This window comes from Rhamphochromis longiceps, linkage group LG3 (assembly GCF_057381845.1).
Source record: "Rhamphochromis longiceps isolate RC_006_pf linkage group LG3, R_longiceps_female_GT1.1, whole genome shotgun sequence".
Lineage (NCBI taxonomy): Eukaryota > Metazoa > Chordata > Actinopteri > Cichliformes > Cichlidae > Rhamphochromis > Rhamphochromis longiceps.
This window is the reverse complement of record NC_140559.1, coordinates 56,538,332-56,556,996: the sequence shown is the minus strand read 5'-3', so window position 1 is coordinate 56,556,996 and position 18,665 is coordinate 56,538,332. Positions and strand designations below refer to the sequence as shown.

At 39.5% G+C, this 18,665-nt stretch overlaps 1 protein-coding gene across 1 annotated transcript; it reads right to left on the bottom strand.

Annotated features, from left to right (window-relative positions):
- Positions 1-16,434: 16,434 nt before the first annotated feature.
- Positions 16,435-17,717, bottom strand: LOC146675411 (uncharacterized). The gene is made up of 5 exons (XM_085402538.1): positions 17,675-17,717; positions 17,186-17,518; positions 16,990-17,100; positions 16,878-16,912; positions 16,435-16,554 (listed from the first exon to the last, which is right to left on the bottom strand). The coding sequence occupies exons 1-5, from the start codon at positions 17,715-17,717 to the stop codon at positions 16,435-16,437; spliced, it is 642 nt and encodes a 213-aa protein (XP_085258664.1).
- Positions 17,718-18,665: the final 948 nt, after the last annotated feature.

Below are 18,665 nucleotides of genomic sequence, written 5' to 3'. Positions count from 1 at the left end.
GTTTTGATACATCATAGCAGTTTCTTTAGCACACAGATTACCTGTAAACTATGTTCAGACATTCAGATGATGCATTCAGTCCACTGCATTGTGTTAAATAAATATTTTTATTGGAAATTAAACAAATACACTTCAAACATGCAGTATGAAAAATGTCTCAACATAATAAAATAACATAATATTAACATTTTTGTGCTGACTGTCAAGTCTACTACAGATAACAACAGAAGCTGACCCAGAGTGCTTTAAACACAGATTTGCATCACAGGTCTCCAAACAGGCATTTTCACAATGAAACTGAAAGGCGTGTTTTGTTGTCTTAACTCTGGAAAGTAAAAGTCACAGAGATTCAGTTGTCATTGAAATGTCTTCAGATTTGGCAAACTGATGATCTCATCAGTCATGACAGACCAGCCTCCCCTACATAAGCTGCCTTTATAAGTTGGAAGTATTGGTACCACTATTGTTTCATTAGGAATAAGACACATTGGAATATTCTCATTGTTTAACATAAATGACAGAATGTTACATAAATGTTATATAAATTAGCTTATATACAAAACTGTAACTTTTGTGCACCACTACAACCCTGGTCCATAGCAATGAATCGTTGGCTGCCCTTGGAAGCCATCGCTAGATCCTCTTGTTTCAGGAAAACCAGGGCCACAGGTGTCCTCACGTCAGCGCCTCACGTCAATCAGGTCCCAAACCTTCAGACTCACAAACTGGCCCATGTGTGGATTACCTCTGGCAAAGTAGATCTGGGCCACAAAAGGGCCGTCATTTTTTGCGGTATGTGGGCCATGTGTAAGTTGTGTGCAGCCACGGGCCAGTTGCAGACACACTGCTGGACCTGTGCTGGCCCAGAACAGTTTCAGCTCTGGCCCCAGATGTCAGCCTAATGTGTACCTTAATCAAGCCAACTAATAACAACATGTGCCGGAACATAATAGCGCAAAAGTAGCATGACGAAACTTTATTCAGATAGTGAATGGACTGATGCTTATATAGCGCTTTTCTACCCTCATGGATTACTCATAGTGCTCTATACAACATGCCACATTCACCCAATCACACACTTTCTCTAAACTGAGTGCTTCCTAACTGCATTCACACTCTTGACATGCAGACTGGAGGAGCTAGAGATCGAACCACTAACCTTCCGATTAGTAGGTGACCTCCTCCTGAGCTACAGCCTCCCAGTAGTAAACATGAGTAAACCCTCACAAGGTTTTGGATAAAGTGTACACTCATGCATAAACCCTTGCATTTGAAACGTTGGCTACCATAGCAGTATAGTGTTGCAACATGGCATTTGGGTCTTCTAACTAAAATAGGAAAATAGGAACATAAATAGTGCCATCATTGCCAAACCTGGCCCACATCTTTTTGACAGACACCCTCCATGACACCAGTCAGTCAGAAGTGCCAGCTTGATGCCGGATCTGGGCCAGACCTGTTTTCTATGAGCCTGGGCCACATAAACCACAATCAGGCCAGATGTGGCATGCCATCACATAAACAGTGCCATCATTGCCAGACCTGGCCCATATCTGGATGACATACCATTTACCAAAAATAACTGTACACCATCTGTGAATGTGCTATTGGATTAGTTTATCATTTTGGTACAACGTAAATAGATCTAACCGTAGTCTTCATCAAGTACCTATCTGAAATCTCCAGAGTTTTACAGCCATAGCTGTGATAACGGGGATGAGAACAACAGTCACAACAACCAGTTTCAGTTTCATTTGGCATGCTGGCATGCTGAATTTAGCACATCAGACTTACAATTATCTCCTCCCAGTCTGCCAGTCAGCAAGAGTTTGTGGGTCACATTCATAATGCAACTTTGTCTTCTGATTCTTCCAACACTGAAGACATAGCTCAAACCAAAGTTGTGGTAACATCTGCAAAGTCAGTTCATTTTTATTTTGGAACTATTTTTTTTAACCATGACAAACAAAACATGTCAGCTAACGGCTATTCAGAACTACGTGTCATGGTTCTGGGTCATTTGACCGACCATTTTGAGAGCGCGTTTTTGTGATTTATTTGTGTTGTAATGTAATTTCTGGTTTACGTTCTCTTGTTTGTTGGGTCCATTTTGTGCCTTTGTCTTTGTGTCTCCCTCTCTTGTAGTCTGTGTTTATGTGTCTGTATTGCTCCTCGCACTTCTGTGTCTTGGACAGGTCGTTGCATTTCTTTTCCTTTTTCTGTTCACATTTCCCTCCTTGTGTTTCATTCCATCTTTCCCCTTCCGTCATGTGCATTCATGTCTCCCTCTCCCACAGTGTCTCGTCTCCCTTAACTGTTTCTGTGTCTCCCTCTTTGTGTCTCCTCCCTTTGTCTCCCCGGTCTGTCTTGTGTCCATGTGCGTTTCTTCCTTCCGGCCCCAGAGTCTGAACCAAAAGTTTGGTGCAGAAACCTGTGGTCGGGGCTGTGCAGAGCTTGCAGCAGGCTCTGGGTGCTGCGGCTGGAGCTCGCGTTGAGGGCTTAGCCATCTATTCCTGGGAACCGGAATGGGTGGAGGAACTGGCCAAACCCCATCCATTACCACCCGAGAAACAGGTATGGATGCAGGGAAAGGTTCAGGTCCTGGCCACTCTCACCCTAGGAGCAGGGGCAGGCGCAGGAGCTAGCTGGACACCAGCCACCCCCACCGAAGGAACAGATACGAGTGCAGGAGTGGACTGAGTGTCAGCTGCCTTTGCCCTGGGAACCGGTGTGGGTACAGGAGCCTGCTGGACACCGGCCACCCTCACGCAAGGATTTGGTACAGGCCCAGAGGTGGACTGGCCTCATCGTAGGAGCAGGCAACAATGGACACCAGCTGCCCCCACCTGAGGAACTGGTATGGATGCGGGGACACACTGGGCCCTAGCTGCTCTAGGAACCAGGACAGGGACCGGCTGGGCCCTGGCCACCATCACCTGAAGAACTGGAATGGGTACAAGGTGGCCCAAGCTGCTCTGCAAGCAGGAATGCAAACAGGAACAGGAGCAGGGACTGGCTGGGCCCTAGCCACACTCACCCAGGTGCACCCACAATGGGTGCAGTGGAAGGCAGGGTCCAAGTCACACGGCCAGCAGGAACAGGCTGAGAGACATGTCTTGATGCATGCTCAGTCATCCAGGTAAGTAAATCCATAAAAGTTGATTCTGTTCATCTGGACATGTTGTTTTCAGTGGGAGAAACGTTTCATCACTGATCCAAGTGACTTCTTCTGTCTGAGCTGACTGCAGGTTTCCCCAGACTTATAAACACAACATTTGCACAATGACTGAAACTAGCACCACTGAATGAACAGTGGGCTGTGAGGTCAGTTCCTTGATCATTAATATGCAAATTGCCATGGCCACTGATCAATGGCCGTGAGCACCATCCACAGAGAGTTGGGAAATGGCTGCATTTTAAGATGGGGAATAATGTACCCTTAGGCCTCCTCCTCGATTCAGAGATAGTTTTTCCCTTTTCATGTAAATGGCCTCCTTGACTCCGCGCTCAAACCAGCGTTGCTCCCTGTCCAGGGTGTACACATCCTCACCATTGAAAGAGTGTCCACTGGCCTGTAGGTGTAAATAGACTGGGAGTCCTGGCCTGACGAGTTAGCTCTTCAAACGTGTTTACCATTGAAACCGCTGAGAGGCTGAGAGACAGGTTCTGAAATAACCACAGGAGATCAGAAATGATCAGTTTCAGAAACATAATGATCTGTAATTAGAGTCTCAGAGGGCAGAATAGTGTTTATGGAAGCAGGATGAGTACGACCAGTCTTCTGACAGCCCAGCACGGGCTAGTCATTAACCCTTTTGCAGAGTGAACAGGAGTTTTTGACTGATGGTGAGCAGGAGGAAAAAAGTGAGTCTAACTCACCACAGGAAACTGCTCTAAATTGTTCTTCCTGTGCTACTTCTGTCTCATTGGTGTGTATGAATACTGTAAGTGTGGTGCGAGTTAACCTCACCTGCGTGTTAACCTCACCTTTGTGTTTGGGACCTTTCCTGGGTTTCCACCCTCTACATCCACACACTTTGAGGTAACAAGTTTACCTATTGAAAATCTTATTTCCAGCAATAACTTAAGATTAACTAACTGCTTTCATCAAGCCGGTTCTTGTTGCTTGAATGTTTGCTCAGTATTTGCCCTGTGAATTATTCACCCTTTTTTTCTCTTCTGCACAGAAACCTTAGAGTTTTGTCTGAGACAGAAAGACAGAGATTGATGAAAGAAAGTCTTACAGAGAAAATGATTTGTGGTTTATTGCTGTGCTGTAAATAAACTTTTATTGAGTTGCATCTGCATTCCAGAACTACAGTTATGATTCAGTGTGTTTCTTTCAAGACAGAGACAATTGACATACATGTAGCACTACAATTTTACTTGTAACTTAAATAAGAATATTCTCATAACGTTTGGTCTGCTGTGGTTTGAGGCAAGTAATTATCATCAAAATGAGTAAAATATGAATGTGTATTTTATTGGGATGTCTTAAAAAAAGCTCTACCTTAAACCGTTAAATATGTTGCATTAGTGTTAAATTCACCAAAGAAATACAATAAGTCAAATGAGTCCAGCTGTTTGAGCTTAACAAACAGCACAGTGGACATCATGTTATATTTGCCAATTTGAAAACCAACAAGGAGAGAAGCATTGATATCAGCACTGCATATAAACAAGATGCAGCTCGTGTCAGGTCTGTTGATCATTTTGAACCAGAATATGTGACCAGGAGTTGGAGCAGTGTGACTTCTTCACCAGCCTGAAACTCCACAGCATGAAACTCTGTGACTATGGAAGAGATCCAACCTGAACCAAACAACACGTTTTCATAAACTTCAAATTCCACAGGAACCAAACAATGCCTATGAATTGTTGTCAGTTCTCTTGAAATACTCAACAACAAGTAATTCTTTCATGAGAAAAAAGTGATGGGTCTACTTACTTAAGGTGTAGAGTAAAACTGCAATCCACTTAACTTCCAGCATCGTGTGTATGACCACTGCAATGTTGCTAACTGAACTGCGCTCCAGTAAAAGTGATCTCTTTGTAAAGAGGCGGGCTGCTTTGTTATATGTACAGTTCCTCATACTCACAGTGCCACCAGTTTTAGGAGAATGGTACAAACCTACAGCTTTAGGAACAAAATAATATACTAATGTTTTGACAGCATTTCAGATAATCTAGATAATATCTTTTTTAGAAGTTTACATACATGAAAAAGCTGTCGGTCTGCATAATTTTACCCAGCATTTGTTGTTGTCACCATTAGATGTCAAACATTTTTTAAAATAAAAATATACACTAGTTGTTACACAAGTCTTTGCAGAGGTTCAGCCCTACTTTATGCCAGAAATAATAATCTGATGTGACGCACTCGCTGAAGTTCTCTGTTGATTTTGTAACTGCTAACACTGCATGAAGCTGACTATTGGCCCCACACTAAAAAACAAATTAAACGTATTTTTTCACCATGCTTGATTATATTATGTTAGCAAGGCTTAGTAGGATCAAGTGCATGCTAGTGTGGACCCTTCACCTAGTGTGGCTTTGGTGTGCAGCACGTGGACGAGTAACCACATTGATTCGAGGGTGTGTAGGTGTCACCCTGAGAAGCAGAGGGTAGTGATGTGAGTTTGTATGAATAACAGAGTGAGGTTGACTTACAGTGAAGATGTGTCCTAATTTAGGTTTTGTCAGCAAGCAGAAACACAAACGCTCTTGATTTCTTCCAACTGACTGAATCAGTCCTCACTCTCTGAACAACTTAGCAGCTTTTAACAGTGAAGCTCCTTGTTGACTATAAAGAGCTCCATTGTCACGTCGTCTGGCGCTCAGAGCACACTCACCATGTATGTTTTTTAATCAACTATTCATTTTCTATATATCCATTATCAAGCCAGATTAAGTCAGATTTCTAAGATTAAAGTGGGGCTTATATACATATCATACAGTGGGGCAAAAAAGTATTTAGTCAGCCACCGATTGTGCAAGTTCCCCCACCTACAATGATGACAGAGGTCAGTAATTTGCACCAGAGGTACACTTCAACTGTGAGAGACAGAATGTGAAAAAAAAATCCATGAATCCACATGGTAGGATTTGTAAAGAATTTATTCGTAAATTAGGGTGGAAAATAAGTATTTGGTCACCTCAAACAAGGAAAATCTCTGGCTCTCACAGACCTGTAACGTCTTCTGTAAGAAGCTTTTCTGTCCCCCACTCGTTACCTGTATGAATGGCACCTGTTTGAACTCATCATCTGTATAAAAGACACCTGTCCACAGCCTCAAACAGTCAGACTCCAAACTCCGCCATGGCCAAGACCAAAGAGCTTTCGAAGGACACCAGGAAAAGTATTGTAGACCTGCACCAGACTGGGAAGAGTGAATCTACAATAGGCAAGCAGCTTGGTGTGAAAAAATCAACTGTGGGAGCAATCATCAGAAAATGGAAGACATACAAGGCCACTGATAATCTCCCTCGATCTGGGGCTCCACGCAAGATCTCATCCCGTGGGGTCAAAATGATCATGAGAACGGTGAGCAAAGATCCCAGAACCACACGGGGGGACCTGGTGAATGACCTGCAGAGAGCTGGGACCAAAGTAACAAAGGTCACCATCAGTAACACACTACAACGGCAGGGAATCAAATCCCGCAGTGCCAGACGTGTTCCGCTGCTGAAGCCAGTGCATGTCCAGGCCCGTCTGAAGTTTGCCAGAGAGCACATGGATGATACAGCAGAGGATTGGGAGAATGTCATGTGGTCAGATGAAACCAAAGTAGAACTTTTTGGTATAAACTCAACTCGTCGTGTTTGGAGGAAGAAGAATACTGAGTTGCATCCCAAGAACACCATACCTACTGTGAAGCATGGGGGTGGAAACATCATGCTATGGGGCTGTTTTTCTGCCAAGGGGACAGGACGACTGATCCGTGTTAAGGACAGAATGAATGGGGCCATGTATCGTGAGATTTTGAGCCAAAACCTCCTTCCATCAGTGAGAACTTTGAAGATGAAACGAGGCTGGGTCTTCCAACATGACAATGATCCAAAACACACCGCCCGGGCAACAAAGGAGTGGCTCCGTAAGAAGCATTTGAAAGTCCTGGAGTGGCCTAGCCAGTCTCCAGACCTCAACCCCATAGAAAATCTGTGGCGGGAGTTGAAAGTCCGTGTTGCTCGGCGACAGCCCCAAAACATCACTGCTCTCGAGAAGATCTGCATGGAGGAATGGGCCAAAATACCAGCTACTGTGTGTGCAAACCTGCTAAAGACCTATAGTAAACGTTTGACCTCTGTTATTGCCAACAAAGGTTATGTTACAAAGTATTGAGTTGTATTTTTGTTATTGACCAAATACTTATTTTCCACCCTGATTTACGAATAAATTCTTTACAAATCCTACCATGTGGATTCATGGATTTTTTTTTCACATTCTGTCTCTCACAGTTGAAGTGTACCTCTGGTGCAAATTATTGACCTCTGTCATCATTTTAGGTGGGGGAACTTGCACAATCGGTGGCTGACTAAATACTTTTTTGCCCCACTGTATATACATATATAGTCTCTCTCATAGATTCTGGTATAATGGTGGATGTTAAATATTGGCCACAAAAATCAAATAATTTGTCTACAAGCGACCTTAGAAAAAATGATCTAAAACAGAATCAGGTAGAACACGAATGAAGTACATATATGTTGATAGATGATATATAATTCTATAAATTTACTTTTATTAGCAGTAACATTTACGGATTTTATGATAGCAGTTAAAATATTCGGTTTTGAATGTGCAGTGAATAACATGAATATTCTCAGCTGGTGTTTACTGCTTCCTTTTCAGGTTTGACTTTTGCTCTTACAGTCCTCATTCTCCTCACCTCAGTTGTGTTCGACCACACCATGTTGCCTCTTCCTGTCAAACACTCATTTCAGCCCTACTGCAAACTCCCCTCTAATTCTGACTTCTGACTCACTGCTTACTCATATGATTTGCATGTCCCGCACTGAAACACAAAAGCAGACAAAATTAAATAGAGACAGGTGAGATCAAAAGCTGCTGCTGGTATAAAAATCATCTCTACTTCTCCACCTGCTACAGATCTTCTGCTTCTTATTATGAAATTGGGCATGCTCAGTGCTTTCATGTCATTGGAGTCTAGGTTTTGTAAATAAAGTACATGCACTAAATAACTGAGTTGACGTGATTAAACAAGCCTGAAAGCACTACATTGAAAGAATATTATGTTAAAACATATGCAATAGATTGATCTTTATGATGCATGAAACTGTCAGCGAGTCTTTCCCTTGCGTGGAAGGGAAATTCTGTGGATGGGAAAACCAGCAAAATAACATCACGACTTTTATAAAGATGCAAACTGACACCCGGCAAGTGGATCATGATGTTGTCAGTATTGCCGACTGATACTCATCAATGTACTGTTGATGCTACTGTCCACATATTTATAAAGAAAGACATGAAAAATAGCTCACCAATAATATTTTTCATTTCAACCAAGAAAATGTTTGGTAATGTACGTCTCATTTCAACAGCTGTAGTTAACTGTAGCTGTAGATGAAAATATTAACACCTACAAGCAATTAACTGTAACAAAGTTACTTGTCTCTAGTTTTCAGTGTGTTTTGGAAAGTGTATAAAATACAAAATCTCAGTTCCATAAAAGTTGTGATTCTATATAAAATAAAAAAATAAAACTGCTTACAATGATTTGCAATTTCATAAGCCCATATTTTATTAGCAGCAAAACACAGAAAAAAATCTAAATTTTTAAACTGAGACATTTTATTGTTTCATGAAAACTTTTAGCTCTTTTTAAGTTGATTACAGCAGCATGTGTCAAAAAAGTTGAGAGAAGGTAAAAAAGGTTGGAAAAATAAGTAGCACCAAAATAAACATGGAGAAATATTTCACAGCTAATTATGTTAATTGGCAACAGATCAGTGACATGACTGGATACAAAACGAGCATCTTAGAGAGGCAGAAGATTGACAGAGTCTCACTGGTCACTCTCTACCTACCCCTACAAAACTATAACTGTTTCTATAAATTATTGAATACTTTAAGAATCATTTTTGAGTATCTCATTATCTACAGTACATAATATTAAGGGAATATGGAAAATTCTCTGTGCAGAAGGGATAAGTCCAAAAATCAGTATTGGTTATCCATCATCCTGAGACCCTCGGGGCATGATTCTGTCATGGAAATCACTGTAGTGGCTCAGAAACACTTTCAGAAGTCATTATTTATTTAACCTTTATTTATACAGGTAGTTCAATTGAGACTTTTTGTCTCATTTAGAATAGACCTGTTTCAGACAAACATATTAAAAAACGAAACAATGAAATAGCTAAGATTGTCTAATGTTTACACAGTCATATCATAAACAGGAAGAAGTTCACAGTAATTATTTCACAAGGTCATTTTTACATCTTTTAAAGTCTGGAAGTGAAAGCAGTTCAGAGAGCTGCAACTTCCGTAATGTATTCTATGAGGACGGAGGTTTGATGGAGCGGTGAATCCAAGGAATTCCAGAGATCGAACACTATAGATGAAATGTTTATGTAACATCTAACATCTGTGAACACAGTTAAAGTTGGGAATTGTGGGGCAAAAAACATCTGGAGTTTCAAAATGGTCTTGATCTTAATCAAACTGAAATGATTGAGTTTCCTCTTCTGTTTTGCTCGATGACAATCAATACTCAGGACTCGATTCGGATTCTGTAAGGAAGAGACAGATTTTTTTTTCACAACAATACCCTAAAACAGTACAATATATCTTCCACTGAATATTACATTCAATATTGAATATTACAAATGGATTATCTGGTTGATCAGTTATTTTTGGCGCAGACAAATTAGTTATTTGTTTTTTTAATTTAACTTATGCTGGCTTTTGATGTGCTGTTGATACAGAAATTTTTAAAGAAGAAAGAAAATGGAATAAATATCAACAAGTCCTCCAGCAGTACCTGTCTGAAGCCTCATTTTGACAACAAGGCAAATGATGACCTTAGTGAGAACGACAGTCACAGCACTCAGGATCAGGGTTGTCAGGTTTGTTGTTTCACCAGCTTCCTCTAGAAGAAACGTGCCTACACTTGATGTCATGAATGATATGTTTTGTTGCAAAGATTGACAAAATTCTTCACATGTGATCCAAACTCTTTACATTACCACATTTCAATCTGACTGTGGTGAAAGCTGCGTATCTCATTCTCTTTGTTATTTCTTATCTCACCATTCTTACCTTGAACCTGCAGATCCATTGAATTAACAATCACTGGGAGTCCGTTTGTGTAATATCCACAAAAATAAAACCCAGCGTCAGACAAATCCACATGTTTGATTTTGAGGAAGATCGTCGAAAAGTTGGATGTCACTTCAAATTTTTCCTGATCAACTCCGTCGCAGAATGATGGTGGCTCAATAGAATTGTAAATGCTAATGCAACAAGGCTGGGTTCTGTTCACTAGTCTGAACCAGACTGTGTGAGTAGGAAAACTTGAAAGTTTGGAGCAAAGCAGTGTGGCATTTTCTCCAGGCTGGACTTCCACAATCGAGGACTCTGAGCGGGAGATCCAGCCTGAAACAAACGGCAAAGAAATATATTTTTGATCCAGTAAAACCAAAACAGAAACTAATACCCTCAAAGGTTTTGGTAGTTTTAAATTCAGGTTAAACACACCTTTATCACGGACATTTTGAGATAAAATGAGGTCTGTTACTTACCGAGGCTGCAGACCAGCAAAGCAGTTCTTATAGTAAAGCTCATCACTGTTGATATGAAATCACAGAGCTTCACTAAGGAAGGTTCAGTATAGAAGAAGGTTCCTATTTTTACCCCGCTGCTCAGACACACAGCAGCTCTAAAATCACTCCCACGTTATGCGCCACAAGTACCAAAATGAGCCAGGGGTCGTGAGGTGCACCTTTCCTGTCTGGTATTATGAGTAACCAGTGTTTTCACCACTTCTCAATTTTCCTTTTTTTGTTGTTGTTTTTTCCCCGAAGCAAAAAACAAAGAAATAAAAAGATAAAAACTGTACATTAGTTTGGTAAAGGAGGAAATCGTTTGAGATTCAATTCCGTTTTTTCAAGGCCGTTTGATTAGGTATAGCTTGATGGTATCGAGCTGGACCAGATGCTTTAGTTTAGACACAGCAAGCGGCTGAAAACATTCCTCAGAGACTATCATTTCTGTAGAACTGAAGACAGGACCTTCATTTAGCAAATCTTCAGTTCCATCACATCCCCAAAAGATGTGATAGGTTGAGATATAGTCACCTTACTAACCATTTGACAGCAAAAAGATATGTTGACGAGAGCATTCTGAAATGATATAAGCTTTGTGACACGTTGCATGCTGCAGTGGTTCTCAGACTATGGGGTGGACCCCTCTAATAGGGGTGCAGTGTGAAGGCAAAATAAACAAATGTAACTTTGCTGTTCTCCTGTTCATAAAAATGCATTTTAAACCTTTTTTTAATTGCTAATAATTAGCAAAAGATGTGGGGTCTGCTTCTGAATATAGCTAGAGGTGAAACCTCCTAAAAATGAAGGCCATTGTAGAAGTGCTCAAAACTGCTGTTTTTGAAGCAAATGCTGCACGGAAAGCACTGCAGCATTTGTTGCATGGGGTTTTATTGCAGAGCTAAATGCTTGCCTTTCTGTGGGTTTCAAGTTGGGTGACACACAGTGTTGTCACGGCGATGGAAAATGACAGTAGGAGGGTGCGCAAAAAATGTTGTTTGCCCACAAAGCTGCCCCCATTTTCTTTCGTATATATATTCAATGTTACAGGGTACAATAAAAAAAAAATGAAAAGGGCAAAAAGGGGCCGTGTATACACCATTCATCCATCCTAAGTAAAATCACCTGTATGTGTATGTCCTAAAACTTTACTTACTTTACTAAAACATCCCTTTTTGGTGTAGATTCCATAATTTAATTTTTTTTTAAAAGAGACTCTTGTTCATTATTCCTCATATATATATATATATATATATATATATATATATATATAAGCAGAACAGTAATGAGATAACTTTCAATTTTTAAGGTGGCGTCACTGCCAGTCATTCGCTGGATGACATGTAACTGATAATTATAAGACTTTTTATCCATTATTGCAAGTTTTCTGATATATTTACACTTTCACGCCTCTGATAACATACACATTCTGGATACATATTGTAGATTGTAGCAGATGTTCACAAATCTTTTACAGGTTTACAGATGTATTTATACATTTACAAATCTACAAACATGCATGTGATGCATGATATGGATCTCAGTACACAGCATCTTGATACACACACACACTAATTACAATATGCACACTCACAGATAGTTTTGTTATAAAAATAGACTCATATTCTTCTTGTGCACCTTGAAAATTGAATAATTTACAGAAATACCTGAACTTAAACATGCTCTGTTGGTGAATTTTAAATCACCATGATGGTGATTGAAAGTGCGTAGTACAGCACTTTCCATGCCTTTCATGATATATCCGCTCTTTAAGTGATGACGTGATGAATCCTGCTTCTGGGCCCAAACTACTCTGTGTTTAATAAGGCTTTTGTGTTTTTTACATGTTTTAATGCTTTGTATCTTGTTCTATTTAATCTCAACAATCCCCTAAAAACAGTCAGTGATCACTGTTGGCCTCTCTCAGTTTTTATTACTGCTATTCATTTTAAATCTCATTTTTGTAAAACCGTACGATGTAACTACACCCCAGCAGTATATTAATGACTAACCTCGTATTGTGGATGGATTATTGTCCCTAACCTTCGGGAACCCTCACATTAACTTTTGGAGTGGAAGAAGGTTAGCATTCATCCTGCAGCTTCACTGTTTATATTATGCTAACATAGCTGTTTTGCTAGTGATCACGTAGCACATGCCAGCTAGCCAAACGTCAGTAACCCTACAAACGTCACTGCTGTTTACTTTCCTGTCTTCATTTATGTCGGAAGTGATAACAGAGTTGTACCTCTTAATTTTTTCAGAAATCCCTCAGTCAGAACATGCTATATTATATTTAGATGGAAACTAGCAAGATAACTTCCTGCTAACTTCTAACTCTATTAAATTTCATGAATTCCATTTTCATGGATGCCTGGATGTTAAACTTAACTGTTACACCTGGTAGAGCAGCCACACTGATCATTTTATTACAGATGCAAGAATTTAGACAGTTTTTAACTCTCAGTGATGCCGCAGTGATTGTGTGACTTAGGGATCTGCTGCGGAGTTTGGGTCCAGATATGGCTAATGACGTCAGACTTAAAGACCGGATTACTTGATAAAGTTTCATGACATTTTTTTCCCAAGGTTAACTTTGACCTGCTATGCTAACAGTGAAACTCAAGGTCAAGTGCATAAGCCAACCTAGGTACTCATGTCCCCTAAGGCCTAGTATTTGGGTGAGAACTTTGAAGAATATCCAGAAAAAATTGTGGGTAATATGAACTTTTCACTGATTTTCACATTGTGGACTTTTACCGTTACCTGATTTTGAACAAAATAAATCAGCTCAAGCTGGTATTGGTATCTTGAAAAATGTGGATGCAGACAAACGGACAAAGTTAACGTGGAACAAACAAGAAAACAAACAATTAACTATGAATAAAAAAATTATTTTATATGGTCCAACCTTTATTAAGCTCCTTTATTTATTCACCTCCATATTTCCAGCTATACAAAACTAAGCCCAGAGGGTCTGTTACTTTTAGAAGGCTGATGTATAAAAGTAAAGCTATTTATACTAATGTGGATTAATACTGAGGACTTTTACCTTTTGCTGTTTCACGAAGGGTTAAAAAGGGAACGTCCACAATTTAGACTTCTTTAATGCAGAAGATTTTATTAAAGCAATTTAGCAGGATCAAAGGAAAAGCAGATTTAAATAATAATAATCACAGAATCTAATCACTTGGATCCCTAACCTATTTTAAGCTAATCCTGACTTTGTTCCAGTGTTTGGGAGCAGAGAAGTTGGAGAAGAGAATGAAGATGCCTTGACTGCAACACACTCTCTGTGTGGATATAATACAGTGGGAAAAGAGGCACTGCAAACCCATTAGTGGAAGGAAACTGCTGCCTTGGACAAGTTAAATGCATGATATGCAAATAAAACTTCTCTGCTTTTATATGCAAAACATTTGTGCTCTAGCTTACTTGGTTGCCATTTTACCGAGATTTAAAAATAGTTATGCAAATGGGATCTCAGCTCATCCCCTCAGTTTTTAGGGGTTAAATGTGTTACCATATTCTTTAACAGTGTATTTCAAGTCCTCAGGCTCCGACACTGGAGTTGGACCTATCAGAAGCACTCCTCTGGTTTTTGGTTTATATCCTGTGACTGAAGAAAATGGATCACTCTTGGACACATACTATTGTCTACTATAACAAAATATAATCAATAAACAATATAACAAACAGTAAACCACTGGTGGTAATCAGAGTTTGCTTTAGTAGTCAACATGCTTTTCATTTTTTAAAATTACAAGTTAATGCCTATTAGTTATGTTCTCAAAGCCTTTAATTGTTGGTTTCAGGGATTTATTATGCATGTTTTCATATGGACTTAGTACAGTTTCCTTTTAGCATAATAAACATGGTTTACAGTGTGATGTACTGATGTTGCTGAGTTACTGTTCTGTGGTTCAGAGCGAGGGCTCAGGCATGAATTAACAGTCCCATTTTACTGCCAACCATAGGACAAACCGAGTGAGAAGACACTGCTGGAATGTGGACAGAATGTCTGTCAACTATCTAAGTAATGTTTGTTTTTTGTTTTGTGCATTTTATGTTCAATATAGGTATTTGTTGTGCCTGAAAATGAACAAATAAATGAAATGAAAATGAAATGCTAATGTAAGCTCAGCACAATGATCAGTAAATTTATGTTGGATAGGTAGTTAGCTAGCACCATTACCATTAGCTAGAGTGATTGTTCACTCTGGTTTTTGCTGCTGTTCCTAATGAGGAATAAAGGATTTCTGTGTCTGTGTTAATTCCCTCATTAAACAAAGTGCTAAAAAAGTCTGGAATAGACAGCCTTAGCGACTATAGACCTATAGCCCTCACGTTTGTAGTCATGACATTTTTGAGTGGAAGGTGTCCCAGCAAATCAGAGACTGCCTACCGTTCTCTCTCGACCCCTACCAGGTTGCTTACAAAGCAAATCGGTCCATGGAGGACTGTACACAAATCCATCCAACCAACATCATCTTTAAGAATGCTGTTGACACCACCGTGGTGGGCTGATGTCCAATGGAGATGAGACAGCGTACAGGGCCGAGGGAGAGAATTTGTCCAACCGGTGCTCAGAAAACAACCTGACACTGAACATCCTTAAAACGAAAGAACCTATCATGGACTGGAGGAGACACAGAGAGGTCCACTCCCCTCAAATGGAGAATGGGTGTAATCTGTCTCCACCTTCAGGTTACTGGGCACCCAGATCTCTGCTTATCTCACCTGGACACAACACCAACACCCTGATAAAGAAGGCCCAGCATATTTTTCCTGTAACTGTAAATATAAAACAAGTGTATACAAAAGTTTACACGTGAAAAATACAATTTCAAATTATTTCTACACATTCTCACTTTTTATTCTGCAAGCTCTCACATCACATCAAAAATATTTACCTTCATAAAGAGTAATTAAAACAATCAGTGTGAATGTCAATGGAGGTCATCATGGTTTGTGGAACTGTGCCTCTGGAATTACTGAGTACCAGAAAAAGTTTTTCATTCTTGAGACTTGAGCTTTTGTTTTTCTTTTGTTTTTATTCTGTCATTCAACTTTGGAACTTGTTTGGATAAACCAGCATGAATGGATTAATAATTTGTTTTTAATTTATAATGTAGTAATGTTGTAGTGGTGGATGTTCATACTAAACATGGCCAACATTTTAAGCAGGCTGCTCCAAAATTTGGGAAGGAGAAAAAACTTCCATCCATCCATCCATTCGCTTCCGCTTATCCTTTTCAGGGTCGCGCGGGGGCGCTGGAGCCTATCCCAGCTGTCATAGGGCGAGAGGCAGGGTACACCCTGGACAGGTCGCCAGTCTGTCGCAAACTTATTTTCAATTAATATTTATGCACATCTACTCAGATAAAACTGTAATACAAACTGTGGATGTAAGAGACAATTTGATAATATTAATAGCTAAAATAACAGCGCACACTTTACACTAGTATTTATAACCCCCCCATCCCCCCACCACACACACACACACACACACACACACACACACACACACACACACACACACACACACACACACAAAACACGTAACAAACACACCAAATGCAGATACCCCACAAACTCAATAAGCACATATATTTCACTGTTTCACTACTGTTTCTCTGCTTGCTCAATCTATCGTGTAGCAGCATACACTACATTCGTATCCTGCTCTCTCGGTGGTACAGGCCTTCTGTAGTTTGCTTTTCGATGGAAACTCAGAGCTGCATAATTCATGGCATCAGAGGTCACATTCTGTTAAGGAAAATGATTAAAGTCACTAATAACAAAGCATTATATGTTAACGTGTTAACATTTACCAGGACAGGACAAAGCCATCTAAGGTTAGAGGCAGGGTTTGAGTTAGATAAATGTCCACCGCTCGCAATTTGAAATGAATTTTCACCAGTTTTTGAGCAAATGGGAATAAAAACTGGTGACAGAAAAACTGTAATTTCAAAATAAATATACAGTATGTGACTTAATTTGAAAGGTAATATTATCCTAAGCCTGGATAACTTTATTATGTGTTTACAAATCTTAATCCAAAATTATAATTTGATATGAAAATAAATTACCTCACTGTGTTGTGGATTTTTTTCATCATCTTGAGCTGAAAGAAACAATACATCCTTAAGTTCTGAGGTCAGTACCTTTGTATCTGCTATTTAAATTAAATCATATGGATACCTGTAGGAAATTTCCTGATTTTGATAACCAGAACAATGATGACCAGCAGAAGGAAAACAGTTAGCCCGCTCAGGATGATACTTAACGGATTTGTTAATCCATCAGATAATTCTAAAAAATAGAAAATAGAAAATTATACTATACTACCTATTTTAACTAAACACATATATAAAAAGACGGAAACAGTGTTATTTACCTTGAACCTTTAAATATGTTCCGGTTACAATTACTGGCTTGTCATTGAGTTTCTCTCCACAGAAATACAGCCCAGAGTCAGATGAATTTACTTGTTTGATCTTGAGAAATACCACAGACGTGTTGGATGACGTGCAAAATTTTTTTCCATTACAGGAAAAAACCTTTTCAGAAGTTAACATAGACGAGATGGAACTGATGTTGGGACTGCTGGTCATTTTAAACCAAAATATGCGGGAGTGAAATCTGCTGAAATTGGAGCACTTCACTGTGACTTCTTCACCAGGCTGAACCTCCACAGTGTAAAACTGTGCGACTGAGGACGAGATCCAACCTAAAACAAACAAGGCATCCTAAATTTAAAATTCAACAGGAACCAAACATTGAATTACACCATCCATGAAGTGTCTACACGATTCTTTTTGGCTCGATTATCGTACAGAATGAAGGGTTGAAACTTTGCTGAGAAAAAAGTGAAAAGTGTACTTACTAAAGATACAGGGCAAAAGTAGCATCAAGGTGAAGTTCATCATTGTGCATACCACCACTACAATGTCTGTAAGTGAACTGTGCTCCAGTAAAAGTTGTCTCTATGTACAGAGGCGGGCTGTTCTTTCATATGGGCGGCTGCTCAGTGGAAATGCTTTTTTAGCAAATGGTGAAAACTGACAACTGAAAACAAAAAGCAGAATATCATTATCATTATTGTATGACAGATTTTATATAATTTAGATAGTTTTTTTTGCTGAAGCTTACATGTCTACAAAAGATATTTCACTCTACATATTTTTTATACATTTTGTCTTCACCTGATATAAACACTGTTTAGTGAGGTTCTGTCGTGATTTTGTAACTACTAACATGGCATGAAGCAAAATGCTGATCTCATAATTGTACTATATTATATATGCTTGATCGGGTTGCAATTTATCTTTAGCACCAGACAGCCTGCGAGTCTGTATTTTCCTTAGTAATTTAGAACAGCTACTTGTGCAGTGTTGCCTCTGTTATTTATAGAAGTTATTAGCTCCATGAAATGAACACTGGTATGAATGCGCGTGCCATTCAAGTTGATGACATGTTCACGAAAACCAGCAGAAATCTAACCTGGTCAATGATAACTATGAGAATAATGTCCACAAGGCTTAGTAGATTCAAATGCGTGTTAGCATGGAAACTTCAGCTGATGTGGTGGCGTCATAGCTTGAAATGTGCAGCCTTTTAAGGAATACATGCTTTTGTCTGTTTGTCACCTTGCTGCACGATGTGAGTTAGTGATAGTAAGACAGTAAAGTGTAACCAAAAGCATAAGCTTGATTTAAAACAAGGATTTGACTGGGTATGTGTCCGTCTAGCACACAGAAGCAAAAAAGCCACAAAAAAACACTTTTAACAGTGGAGCTCCGTACAAAATACAGGCTCCACTGTCTGGTCAACTTGTACTGACAGCACACCCACAATACTTATTAGAAACAAATGTA

Excerpts from the sequence above, each read along its gene's own strand:
- LOC146675411 (XM_085402538.1), bottom strand. The coding sequence starts at position 17,717 with ATGATGAACTTCACCTTGATGCTACTTTTGCCCTGTATCTTTA. Across the intron at positions 16,913-16,989 it reads AATCAGGAAATTTCCTACAG|CTCAAGATGATGAAAAAAAT; the intron begins GTATCCATATGA and ends TGTTTCTTTCAG. Across the intron at positions 16,555-16,877 it reads AAAATCCACAACACAGTGAG|AATGTGACCTCTGATGCCAT; the intron begins GTAATTTATTTT and ends TTTCCTTAACAG.